General features: G+C 34.0%; 1 protein-coding gene across 1 annotated transcript in view; it reads left to right on the top strand.

Moving 5' to 3' along the window:
- LOC111143017 (collagen type XI alpha 1 chain) overlaps window positions 1-13,559 on the top strand; it is a 203,687-nt gene that overhangs the window by 173,525 nt on the left and 16,603 nt on the right. Inside the window, exons 53-58 of the mRNA XM_022496424.1 lie at window positions 62-115; window positions 731-784; window positions 1,809-1,862; window positions 8,247-8,300; window positions 8,422-8,529; window positions 8,990-9,043. Of these exons, the coding sequence (XP_022352132.1) occupies window positions 62-115; window positions 731-784; window positions 1,809-1,862; window positions 8,247-8,300; window positions 8,422-8,529; window positions 8,990-9,043 (378 nt within the window). The remainder of the gene's footprint in view (window positions 1-61; window positions 116-730; window positions 785-1,808; window positions 1,863-8,246; window positions 8,301-8,421; window positions 8,530-8,989; window positions 9,044-13,559) is intronic.

Below are 13,559 nucleotides of genomic sequence, written 5' to 3'. Positions count from 1 at the left end.
GGAATATCATGACTTTATAAAAAATATTTTTATCTTCTTTCTTTTAAAAACATCATACTAGGGTCCTGTTGGTTTTCCTGGAGATCCTGGTCCTCCTGGGGAACCTGGCCCTGCAGTAAGTATTATGGGAAAAGAAAGGAATTATTTTGATATGGTGGTTCCAGTGTGTCTATTATTAATAATTAAAGAAAGTTCTTGATTACTTCAGTAGATCCCCCAAGAACAGAAAGGAAAAGAAAATGTAAACCACAGTCACAGCTACAATAATTAAATCCTTATAGCTGAAGGCAATTAGACCTCTGTAGCATGATTATTTTCTTCATTTGCATTATTTTTCCAGACTTTGCTGGGTTGTACAAACTATCTGAGTAGCAGCATTGCTATTATTTCAGTCTCCTATGCTGTAAATCCTGTCTCAAAGTGTGCCATATTTGTTCATGGTGCAAGGATGCACTGGCCTTGTGTGCTAATTACATCCTCTTTCTTTTCTTATATTAACAGCATAATGTATTTTAAATTTAATGTGGTGGCAGTTTCACAAATCTTTATCGAAAGAGTGAGAGATACCACAATCCTTAAAATATAACTGAAAGATTTTAGTAATACTTCTATTTGTCCATTTCATAATGATTTATCTCAAGGAGTCAGAGATTATATCATACCTTTTGTTTTAATAAAAGTGAACTCACAGTGAGAAATATCTGGGATCACTTTCTATTGCCTATGATAGGGTCAAGATGGCGTTGGTGGTGACAAGGGTGAAGATGGAGATCCTGGTCAACCGGTAAGTAAGCACACTATTTTTATTAGATCTTTACATAGTCTCAAGACATTTTAAAAAAACAATCAGCCTTTCAAAAGCATAGCTATGTGGGTACACATTTTTCCGAAAGGATTATCAATTGTATGTGAATTTCAGTTCAAAGTCAAGCTTAAATGGAGTTTCTTACTTGATGTGATTTAAGAAATGTAAATATCCTTCATAATAAAAAATGTGGTAATACCATAGCAATGATTTTGTCATACTATGTCAAATATAGCTACCTATTTGTATTAAATAAAAAATTATTTTAAAAACACAAATAAGCCTGAAATGAAGACAGCTATGTTATCTGCCTATCCTTAGCATGATTATATTGCAATTACTAATCTAAATGAATTCAACATTGTATTGGACTATTACTTTTTTTTTTTTTTTTTTTTTTAATTTGAGAATGACTCAGTAGGGGTTTGGCCACTTATGGTAATTTAGAGAGAGGTAAAGGAAAGCACTAAGTTAAGTAAGAACCAAGCAAATCTCACCCCTAACACAACTGTGTCTCTAGAGCCATCTCTACTGGGTATTTGTAGGCTTCTTCTGTGTAGATAGGACTTACCTGTTCTGATGTGCGGAGTACTCCTTGGCATAGAAATGCTAGTTCCGCACAAGAAGAAATTGAGAGGTAACAGTTTTATGGTTTCGTAAATGTATGTAATATGAGTAAAGTTATTAATCATATGGTTCTCTTCATTAGTATGTCTACCGAATGTTTGTCAGATAAAAGTTAGCGCTTTTTAAAGGAACAATTTGAAGAAGGAGTTTGATTCCCTTTCTTCCAGCTGTAGAAAAGTTTTCCATCTGAATTTACTAGCTCTAATAATAGATATCAAGAGAAAGCCTAGGTACCTAAAACAGAGATGAGATTATCCAGGGAAGGTAGATGTGGGGAGATGAAGAAAGAAGTTTGGTTTCAGTCCAAATGTAGAAAAATGTTGTGAGCCGCAAAATGATGCTTAATTGTTTAAAAGGTATTTTTCACATTTTATAGGGTCCTCCTGGCCCATCTGGTGAGGCTGGCCCACCAGGTCCTCCTGGAAAAAGAGTAAGTTTTTAAAATTCTTTATTTGAAACACCCACTCATTATCGACCGTGTATATAAACTTACATAGTATTCTTAAGCTGTAGGCAGCGTATTACAATGCTGCTGAAAGATGTAAGTCATGGAGAACAGGGTAATTTTTTACATTTGTCAAAATCCTTATTAAAATAGAATACACTTCAACAGATTTAATCTGTCACAATGAGTAGTTTCCTGCTTCTCTGTGCTAAGGTCTCCCCTCTGTACAAACGGAGGCTGTTACAAAAGATGGATGGAACCCTGAACTTTAACTCTTGGGGCAGTAGAGGGAGATGGAATGCCAAAGCCTAGTATTAGCTAAAAACATGGTAAAAACCTGAATGCAGGTATCAACAGAGAGAGCTCAGGAATCAGTCCGCAGGTACTGTTAGCTTGCTTTACCTTATCAAGCTTCTCTGAGCTGGGAACATGGTCGGATTTTAACAAAAGATGACAGGAAAATGGAAATAAAGAGATCTTGTTAAAAATACTGCCTCCAGTAGATCCTAGGAGATTCCCTTGAACTGTCTTTTTCTTATGATTGTACTATTTTCATAATAAAACCATGTCTGTTGACCTGCTTCTTCTAGCATTTATATCAACATACATTTTTCCCTGCATCACCTTTAGTCTATTTTCTGACTTCTCTGCAAACAAAATACATTTCTTAGGTTCATCCCCCTTTCGGTAATTAATGCAAGGGCACAGAGACCAGGGATCACTGTTGTTTTCTAATGGTAGCTTTGATTTAGGAAGATTTTCATACTACACATCCTCATTTACATATTGTACTAACAGATTTTAATTTTGTCCCTCAGCAATATGAATTCGAGTCAATATTTACAAACATTTGTCTTTGCCAGAAATGAATTTAGTCTATATTAAAAATCTTCTCTGAATATGATTTTCTCTTCACTGACCAAATGGTTTTTTTGCCTTCCTCCTTCCCCCTTATATTCTAACAACATCCTAGATAAGATGCTTATTATTTTGTTTTGCTTTTATTGTTGTTATTGTTGTTCTTGGCAGCCCCAGAGCATGGTCGTGGTAGGAAAAAAAGGTATTACAAAACAACCATTGGGCTGTTACTCTTAGGAAGTAATTACAAAGTGTAACATGATTTTTGAGATCTCTTGCCTATTTTTGCCTGCAGTCTGAATGCCATTAAAACTTTCTAGATGGATGAGTAAATGATAATAAACCTTCCTAATAGAATATTGATCAGAGTGTTGCAAGTGGCGGTGATACTGAGAAACAAGATTCTAACTGTTATTGAACAAGTAGGAAAATTAAGTTGTCATTTGTAGTACATGTACATTCTGTCATGTATTTGTAATACGGGAGAATAAATGTACATTTCCTTAAGGCACTGGAAGATTGTACAGTTTGTGTCAATAAACCATGGAATTTTAATCTCAAGCTATCATTATAGCTATTTGAAACCAAGAGCTAGTTCCATGCTCTTTTATTGAAAAAACTCCAAGAGGTCACTAAAATAATTCAAACATTACAAAATGCACAAAATTTACCTGTTAAATGGAATTTTATTTTTTTTAAAGATTTTATTTCTTTATTTGACAGACAGAGATCACAAGCAGGCAGAGAGTCAGGCAGAGAGAGAGGGGGGGAAGCAGACTCCCTGCTGAGCAGAGAACCTGATGCGGGGCTCCATCCCAGGACCCTGAGATCATGACCTGAGCCGAAGGCAGAGGCTTTAACCCACTGAGCCACCCAGGCGCCCCTTAAATGGAATTTTAAAGACTCTAGCTCATATTGCCATAGGAAAGTTCACAATAAAAAATTAAAATAATTGAATTATTAATTGGTAGAAATACAGAGAAAGATATATATATATATATATATATATATATATATATATAATTTGTGTATACACACACACACACCCTGTATAATGTATATATATTCTTATTATATATGTGCATATATTCTTATTATATATTCTTTCCATCCCTATGCTTTTATGCATGAATGTGGATGGTCAAAAGATAAAGTGTTAGAAGGAAACTTCCCTCCCATATTTACCCACACAAAGATTCAGATCAAAGATTAGATTCTTAGGAAACCTTCCCTACTGTCAAACTAGAACATTGTGCCTACTTTATACACCTACTTCATCTTAGCATATTTTGTAATGTACTATCTTTGTTAATTTTGATGTCTATCTTCATAACTAAACTTCATGAACTCTTTAGGATTTCGCAGGGGTTTTTCTGTTTTTGTTTTTTGTGTATTACCCACACACAGCACATTTCTGTCACATAACGACAATTTAAATATTTTTTACATGAATGGAAGAATAGATAAATTATAGATTAATATTATAAAATGTGACTAGTGGGGAGAGGCTTAAGCTGTGTATTTTATATAAAGTATATTTCTCACAGTGAAAAAATCCCGTGTAACAGTGTTTACTGGTAGAAAATTAACTGGAGTCTGTTTTATTGTCTCATGTTCTAGGAGGCATTTTCCAATAAGAACAGTCATTAGTTTATGAAATTACAGCCAGTAGTTTGCTAGATTAAGTCCTTGACCATCTGTTTATGCAAATACATGAGAAATAAATGACTAAGATGAGAATTTGTCTTTAGCATTATTAATTTTTTTCTATTCTAGAAAAAGTGTGTTTATCTGTTTTTATCCCTGTCTTTCTTAACAAAGAATCTGCGCCATCTGGAAAGACAAATATAAGAAACAGGGATGTCTGGATGGATCTGTCGGTTATATCTGCCTTCAGCTCAGGGCATGATCCCAGGATCCTGAGATCGACTCCTGCATCCAAGTCCCGAATCAGGCTCCTTGCTTGGCGGGGAGACTGCTTCTCCCTCTGCCTGCCACTTCCCCTGGTTGTGCTCTCTCTCTCTCTGACAAATAAATAAAATCCTTAAAAAAGAGAGAGAGAGAGAGAGAGAAATAAATGAAAATGGGAAAAATGAGATAAAGAACAGAGAAAATCCATTTAATATGGATTTCCACCATGACAGATATCAGGCATTCGTTCAAAGAGGGAAGAAATTCTTTGGGATGGAGAAACTATTTGAATCGCAATTTTGTGTTTGTGTTGTAGTTCACTTGTGTTTAGATTCTCTAAGCTCTTCAGACTCAGATTTTCTTTTCTCTCTTGCAGTAAAAGCAATATTTTTGTTACATTTTTAGAGAGCTGATGACTTTCTTTTTTAAAGATCTAGATATTTATAAATCTTATATAATGTTGATGTGTGTAAATGCGATCCTTTGAGAAGACTGCATACCTGGATGCCACTAGTTTAAGGAAAAACCTTCATAGAATAAGGAAAATAATTTCTATTTCCAAAATCACAGTTGTTATGGTTGTTTAGGTTTGCATATGGTAATATTTTAAATATCACACCAAAATAATTTATGACAACATTTTAACACTAGGAGTTATTTGAAGCTGATGCTTGCTTACATGCAGAAATCCTCTTGCAAAAATAACATGAAATTAAAAAGAAACACTTAGGGTTTGTTTTTTTTTTAATTTAATTAATTTGTTTGAAAGAGAGAGACACAGATAGAGAAGGAACACAAGCAGGGGGAGTGGGAGAGAGAGAAGCAGTTTCCTGCTGAGCAGGGAGCCCGATGTGGGGCTGGATTCCAGGACCCTGGGATCATGACCTGAGCTGAAGGCAGATGATTAATGACTGAGCCACACAGGCAACCCTAGAAGAACTTAAGTTTTAAGAATATATTATTGTTAACATAATACTCCTGCTTCAAGAGACTGTTTCAGAATTTGTACATTTCTTCTTTGGACTGAGGCATAATATGTGCCTGATCACGTATGGCGTTACAGTGACGATATTGAGAAAATAATGACCAATGTTGTATTCATTGATTCTTTCTGAGATAAATGAATTCACAGAATACTCTGATTTTGATGAAGTGCCTGATACTCATTTCAATCATGGATTTAAAAGACCATTTGAAAGGCTAGCATGTGCTCACCATTAGCATAGTAATATGGCTTCTGGAAGAGAGAAAGTCATCCTTCTACCTAACCTTATTTTCACCAATTAACATCATCTCCACTCTTCTCCCCAACCTCCAACCTCAATCTCGGTTGCTGATTTTGAGTACAATTCATTGCAAAAATTGAAGTAAATAGATAGAAAACAGGAGAGTCTGGGGGAAAATGAAATGTAATTTCTTAGAGATCATAGAGTTTCTCTTTCAGACTGTACATATGCTTGAATTTGTGCAGAAAATTTCAAAATTAGATTGAATCTTAATGCTTGTTAAGTAATGGTAAAAATTCAGTTGATTAGTGGACATGAAATATTTTATACTAAAATTGTAAATTTTATGTCTTAGAATAAATTATTGCAAATGTATTGGGGGTAGTTCTAGAGGTCAAAAGCATTGTATTGTGTTCTTATTGGGCTGTTAACCCAAGTGTCTGGCTTTTGTTGATTTGGAAGTTACTAAGAAATGGTGTGAGGAGGCAATGTAATTAATAGAAACAAAATTTAGATATAATGATAATTATAACATCTCCTTTTTAGCTTGAAAACTTGATGATTTCTTTGATACCTTGAATGTTATGTTCGTATTATAAATGATTCTTTTCTCATTTTATTATAAGATTTAGAAATATCATGCTTTGTATTTCACAAATGACTATGTAAATGTAAGAAGGAAATATGAATATCAGATTTCAAAATATGATTTTATATTACAGGATCATGGTAAATCTATTTTTTAGCCAACTCACAATTTTCCAATTAAAACAAGTAGTTTCAAACATGGAATTTATATTTTTCAGGTATTATAATCAGCATGTATGGAAAAAGTAATTTGTTGACATGGTGTCTACAAATGTATTTTGAGAGTCTATTTTGTTTGATCTGAGTCTCAGGTTGTCAACATGGTGAAAAATATGGGTAAAATACTTTATAAAAAAATTTAATAATCTTAGTAACAAAAGTAACAATAGCCAATGTTTGCTCAGTGTGTTTTTATGTCCCAGGTGCTGTTATATGCCGTTTACATTTCTCAGCTCTCTGAGTTCTTATGATGACTCTGGGAAATAGTTATTATTCTGTGCCTTTTGCAGAGAAGTAAACTGAAGCTCTGACATGGTATATAACTTTCTAAAGATCACAGAACTAATTAGTGGCAGAGCCAGGATTTGAGGCCAGACAGTCTGGGTCCAGGCTTTATGCTCTTAAGCACCCGATTCCATATCTGTATTTGATACCGCTACACTGGAAAGCTTGAAAAATACTTTTACATGTGTTATCTTATTTAAATTAAACAACAATTCTGTAGCAAGAGGATTTTTTTTAAAGGATTTTATTTATTTATTTGACAGAAATCACAAGTAGAGGCAGGCAGAGAGAGAGGGAGAAACAGGCTCCCCACTGAGCAGAGAGCCTGATGCGGGGCTCGATCCCAGGACCCTGGGATCTTGACCTGAGTTGAAGGCAGCAGCTTAACCAACTGAGCCACCCAGGTGCCCCGAGCAAGAGGATTTTTATTGGTAATATTTTATGGATGAAAGAACGGAAATTCAGGAATACTAATAAATTGTTAAAAGTCACAAAGCTAACAAAAAAAGAACTATAGAAAGTTGGATTTGACAGCTTTCTTACAAAGATGCATATATAGTCGAGGAGTAATATTACAAATAGCTTTAAACAGATTAGTATTTAGCATCTCTCCATAGCAATCTATGCAGCTATGCAGAAGTCAGGCAAACACCAGAATATTCTCTTAAGCTGTTGGATGACATATGGAGTGTGAAGATTTTTTTTCTTCTGCTCTTGCTCTAATACTAGATTTTAAAAAGTGATAAGTATTTTTATGTCACCCATTTATGTGAATTGCATAGTTCTGGAAAATGAAAATAAAATTTCTGCCGACAGTCAAGATTTTAAATGTGCACTGCCCTAGTCTGAACATGATCCTATAAGAATACATAACATATGATGTTCTAAGATTGAGAAAGGAGCCAATCTTAAAACACATTTAAGGATGGAAGGGAAATCTAATACATGCAACTAATTTTAAATTATACAACATAAAAAAATGGTACCTGAGTATTTAACACAGTAAGGGTGACTAAGCCAACAGTATTTCTTAAAAAAATTACTGTTTCTTTACATTGATATGATGTGATTATCTGTTAATCATTTATTTTTAATATTCTAACTGCAAGTTTTTATATAAAAGGGTTTTGATTTTTCTCCTTGTGTTTTAAACTAAATAGCTGTAGACAGCCACAATTTATTAGACTCTGTTACAGTTTAAACTGGAATATTTGTGAATAAGTCTTCAGTTATGTTAGTTTTATATGCATTATGTGTTTTAAGTGCAATTTTCTGTTTATAGGGTCCTCCCGGAGCTGCAGGTGCAGAGGGAAGACAAGGTGAAAAAGGTGCTAAGGTAAAATATATGTTTGAACGTCTTATGGACACATTGAACAACATCTATTTCAGTACTTTTAATAACATAAAAAATATCTTTTCTCATTATCAACATGTTCACACATTTTATTTTCTAACAGGGAGAAGCAGGTGCCGAAGGTCCTCCTGGAAAAACTGGCCCAGTTGGCCCTCAGGGACCTGCTGGAAAACCCGGTCCGGAGGGTCTTCGGGGCATCCCTGGCCCAGTGGTGAGCATGTCTGCTAAAAGATGCCATTTTGAAAATATTTTATTTCCCCCCAAAAATGTTACGAATGAAAATGTGCATGTCAGCATCATTTCATAAGGTATTGTATGGCTGTTTTATGGGAATTCAGTAAATATTATGCAGGAATTAAAGCCAGATACTTTTCATATACTTAAATATGTCATTTATTTAATAAGCACAAGGTGAAATTCCAACACAGAAAGGCAGAATAGAAACTGAGCCCTAAGAATTCAAAGATGTACAGTTTCTATACATACATCTGTATAGACATACACAATGTAAAAAGACTCAAAATTGCTCGTAACATTTGTAGATGTTCTGCATGTGATGGGAAGCATAAGTGATGTTTTTGCTTTCTCTCTTTTTGGATTTCCAAAACTGAAATTTAAAAAAATCTATGCTTTTGTTAGTTAAAAAAATCAATTATGTTTATTTTCTATAGGGAGAACAAGGTCTCCCTGGAGCTGCGGGCCAAGATGGGCCTCCTGGTCCCATGGTAAGTATGATCTTTTGTTATTTAGAAAGGGAGAAATCCAGAAACAAAATTGTTTATAAGCTAGAATTTCTGAAGTTTTATATTATAAATTAGTTTATATTTTGTACAATATTCAAGGAAGTGTACTACTTAGACTTAAAAAGGGGAAAGTAATCCTCAATGATAGATTATTTGGAAAATATGCCACTTGATCAGATCTTTCCTTTCTTATGTCCTTTGGATAAAAAAAAATATATTTCCACTCTGAATAAAATGCTACTAATGGTCCAGCCAGTTCTTTTCCAAATGTGGACAGTTCCCCCAAATGCATGCAATTACACTTAGTTTCCTGGCACTTCATTTAAAAGAATGACATTGGCACAGGCACAGAGTGATTCCTTCACCAAATAAATTGTTCTGAAACAGGCTGAAAGATAAAACATTAACCTCCATTAGTGAAGAAAGGCATAATTATTACAACTGAAGTTTTGTTACTGTTATAACCCCTATGTGCAAAAATGCTTGAGCTATGCAACAGAGCATTTAACTGACCAGCATATACTGTTCATAGATGGGAGTTCATTATAGGTGCCAAGGCTAGACCTGCTACAGAACCTAGGCAGAAATGAGAATCTAAGTCTTGCCTTTAAAGTCATTGTTTTCTGGGGACATTTGGGTGGTTCAGTTGGTAAGAGTCTGCCTTCAGCTTAGGTCATGATCCCAGGGTCCTAGGATCTAGCCTTACATCAGGCTCCCTGCTCAGTGGGGAGTCTGCTTCTCCCTCTTCCTCTGCCTGCCAGTCTGCCTACTTGTGCTCTCTCTCTCTAATAAACAAAGAAAAACTATAATAAAAAATCATTTTTTTCTAGTGACAGATAATATTTTATTGTAGAGGCATTTGAAATTCATTGTCCAAAAATAGTTGTATGTAAAGGGATTAATCAAAATAGCTAATAATACCTACAGCATTATGCAAGGGTGATGCGTATTGGTTCAAATAGTCAAATGCTTCTGGAGAGCAATTTACATTTTACAAAAATACCTCTTATCATGAATATATTACATGCCCAGAATGCCATCAAAACTGGGATTCCTAATCTTAATTATTGTGGAGGAATTTTGGCCATTCCTTTTAGTAAAAATGTTGCAAAATAAAGCAAATATTTCATGTTACAGAGATAATTTTTTAACTTTCACTGAAAAGTTAAAGATCATTTATTTTTACATGAGGATAAAATTATCAAATTTTGAGTGACCTCAAGCAGGAGATTATCAAATCTGCACATGACCCCATTAGCATCAGAACAGGGACCTGGCTGAAGCCCAGTGGGCTCCAGTCTGTGCCATCGTGTAGGGAATATTCTCCTTAGATATGGGCAACTCCTAACTGAAGAGTCAGAGCCTGGAAAAAAAAATAATTCACCTTAATGTCACCTTAAAATTTGCCAGAGATTTTTTTCTTGTTATTTCAGATTTTCCAATAAGTATTCTGACCTTTCTCCAGATGAAATAAAAAACATCATGCTGAAGATTTCCTTCCAATAATATTAAAAATAAAACCATCAGACATACCACCTGACTCCAGCTTGTAAAAGTTTATATTTTTGACTCTTAGGTAAATGTGAGTTTACCGAGCAAGGGGCAGAACAACGCAAACCCTTTTAGGCAGAGTGAAGTGAAAAACATCTGAATTTAACAGTATGGGTACCATGTCTCTCTCTGGCTCCTTTTTTTTTTTATCAGAGAGGACTTATAATGTGAATAGACTGTAGCTTTTTCATAGCATCAATTAGTTTGACAATATTTAATTTTAATGAAAATTAAAGTTTTAATTTCATCAATTAGTTTGACGATATTTAATTTTAATGAAAATTTTAATGAAAATTAGTTGGTTCTCATGAAGTGAGGATGGGCGGAGAAACCATCTTCAGGTTGCTTTTTATGGCAATTTAATGAGCTTTTCAACTCAGCTAAGAACAAATTATTTTAGTGTAAATTTTTGATTATGGTTAATGGTTAAGGTCATTGACTCTCAGGCAAGCTCCCTAGTTTCAAGAACAAACACTACCACTTACGTGCTGGACTTTAGGAAAGCTATTTATTTATTTATTTATTTAGCTTTAGTTTCCTCATCTGTAAAATTAGAATATCAGTAACATCTATTTCATGGGATATTACGAAGTTTAAATGAATTAAATATGGATATTAATATCTCCTACTCCATAGGATTCTGATGTTAATTAAATAAGTTATACATAAAACAACTTAGACCATTAATTGGTGCTAGGAGCACCAAATAAAGAGTTATTAATAGAACGAAATGATGTTTTAAAAATAAACAATTTCATGTTTTTGTGAAAAGTAACTAAATTTGGGGTGCCTGGATGGCTCAGTCTGTACAGAATGTGACTGTTTATCTTGGGGTTCTATGTTCGGGCCCCACATTGGGGGTAGAGTTTACTTAAAAAAAAACTAACTAAATTTGTTTGAAAGACACTGATTGTTAAAGCAAATGAAAAGGACCAATAAATAAATTATGCTTACAGCAGTTAGAGTATAAAGTAGGTAAGTACTATAATAGAATCAAGCAGAGAATGCTAACTATATTCAGAGTAGGATTGTTAAAATGCCCTTTCCTCCGGGGACCCTTCCCTCCTCAGAAGTATGGTAAGATTATTAAAGGAGCAAAAAAAGAGGCTTAAATGTGTATGGAAGGCTTAAGAATGTGGGAGGTAAAAATAAGAGATTTCAAAACTCATACAAATTTGCATTCATCTCTGAAATTAATCCATGTGAAATTCATCTGAATATTCTCTCCATAATGTGTTTTTCCTCATTACAATTATAAATATATTCACATGCACATCCCAGTCTGCACACGTTTCAGAAGCCTGTTTATCACCGTATTTCCGCAGCTACATGTTTGGTCTCTTTTGCCCTTCTAGAAGCTGCCTAAAACTTCCTGCTGTAGGGTCCACTAGTCAGACCATACCACCCAACATTCCCCTTTCCCCAACTTTTAAATACAACTTAGCTGTTCAGTAAGTAGGACTTAATGTGCCTTCATCACTCCAGATACCCAGCTACCTAGGTTGATGATCGTGCTTTAACAGAGCGTTCAGCAGTATGGATGCCATGCCTTTTCCTCTGGCTTTTTGTTTTATCAGAGAGCATTTATACACTTCCTTATACACTGACTTTACTTAAAATGGTATTTTATAGGTATTTTATATACAAATTTATGTTAACCTTTGGAATGGAGATTCTTCGGGGTGAGAGTGAAACAGATCTTTTAAAACTTTTAAAATGTTACGTGTTTGGTCCTTGCCCACTCTGTAATCAGCTCTACTAGAGTTCAGATATGGTACAGTATTTATTTTTCACTTTAAAAGTTAGACATTTCTCATAGTAAAAATTAAACTTCTATAAATGCATGAATTTATGTACATATATATTTAGAATCACCATATGGAACCGAGGATAGATTAACTAGTACATATGAGAGCTAACAGAAAGCTAAGGACAATGATGAGATTATATAAAGAATAATAAAAGCATTTTTTAAGTTGAATCAAATTTTCAGGTAGTCAACAAGAAAAAGAGATGAAAAATTACCATAATATAATCAGACATTTCTTCTTTTCACATATTGATAAATAAAATATCTGATAGCATTATTTTTCAAACCATAAGTGCCTGAAAAAATGGTAGGATGGCTTACTGAATGCAGTTTGATTTTTTTTTTATGCTACCTTTGAACTATCTGTAGGCAGGGTTGAGATACGTAGCATTCCAAAATGATTCACCAGGTTTAAATAGTAAAGCATTTGCTTTTCACCAAATTAAATATTATTTCACGATATTGCATTCTAAATAAAGTGCGGGATCTACAGTTTCTTTAAACTTCTATGCACTAGAGTTTTGAGATGCATATCAAAGCAAATATTCTGTAAAGCATAATACCGCAGGGGAAAATGTTTGATTGTATATTCTAGACACTTAAGAATGTATTATCCTTGTTTTCCTTTTTACTTATTACTTATGAATTATGTATTTCTCTAGGGTTTTTAAATTTGCAATATCCTAAATAGGAAATAGAAAATATGTACTTGGAATAACATTTTTATATGCAGAATTGATATTTTTGATATGTCCCAAGTTCAGAGCATTATTTATAACTGCTATCAATATCATAACTTTACCAATTTCTATTTCCACCTGATGAAAATGATAAAAAACTGATTTTGCTTGGTAAATTTGCCCTCAGATAATGTTTGCAAGTTCATAAGAAATTATTAGCTTAGAGGAATTAATCCTCACTTCCTCTAGCTTTTTTATGTACATTTATAGAAATGATTTAAAATGCATGAACACAATGTCTAGTATATTTCGCATTAAGCCTGAGTAATTAGAATTCCAGTATTTCTTCACCTTCATCCTCCTCCTCTTTCTCTTCTCCCTCCTCTTCTCCTTTTCCTTTTCCTTCTCCTTTTTTGCCATTTTAGCTTATACTATAAGAATGTGGTGAGAAGGCCGA

Source organism: Enhydra lutris, unplaced genomic scaffold (genome assembly GCF_002288905.1).
Source record: "Enhydra lutris kenyoni isolate GAN:26980312 unplaced genomic scaffold, ASM228890v2 scaffoldscaffold9, whole genome shotgun sequence".
Lineage (NCBI taxonomy): Eukaryota > Metazoa > Chordata > Mammalia > Carnivora > Mustelidae > Enhydra > Enhydra lutris.
Note: the sequence above shows the minus strand (reverse complement) of the source record. Positions and strands in the feature narration are given on the sequence as shown.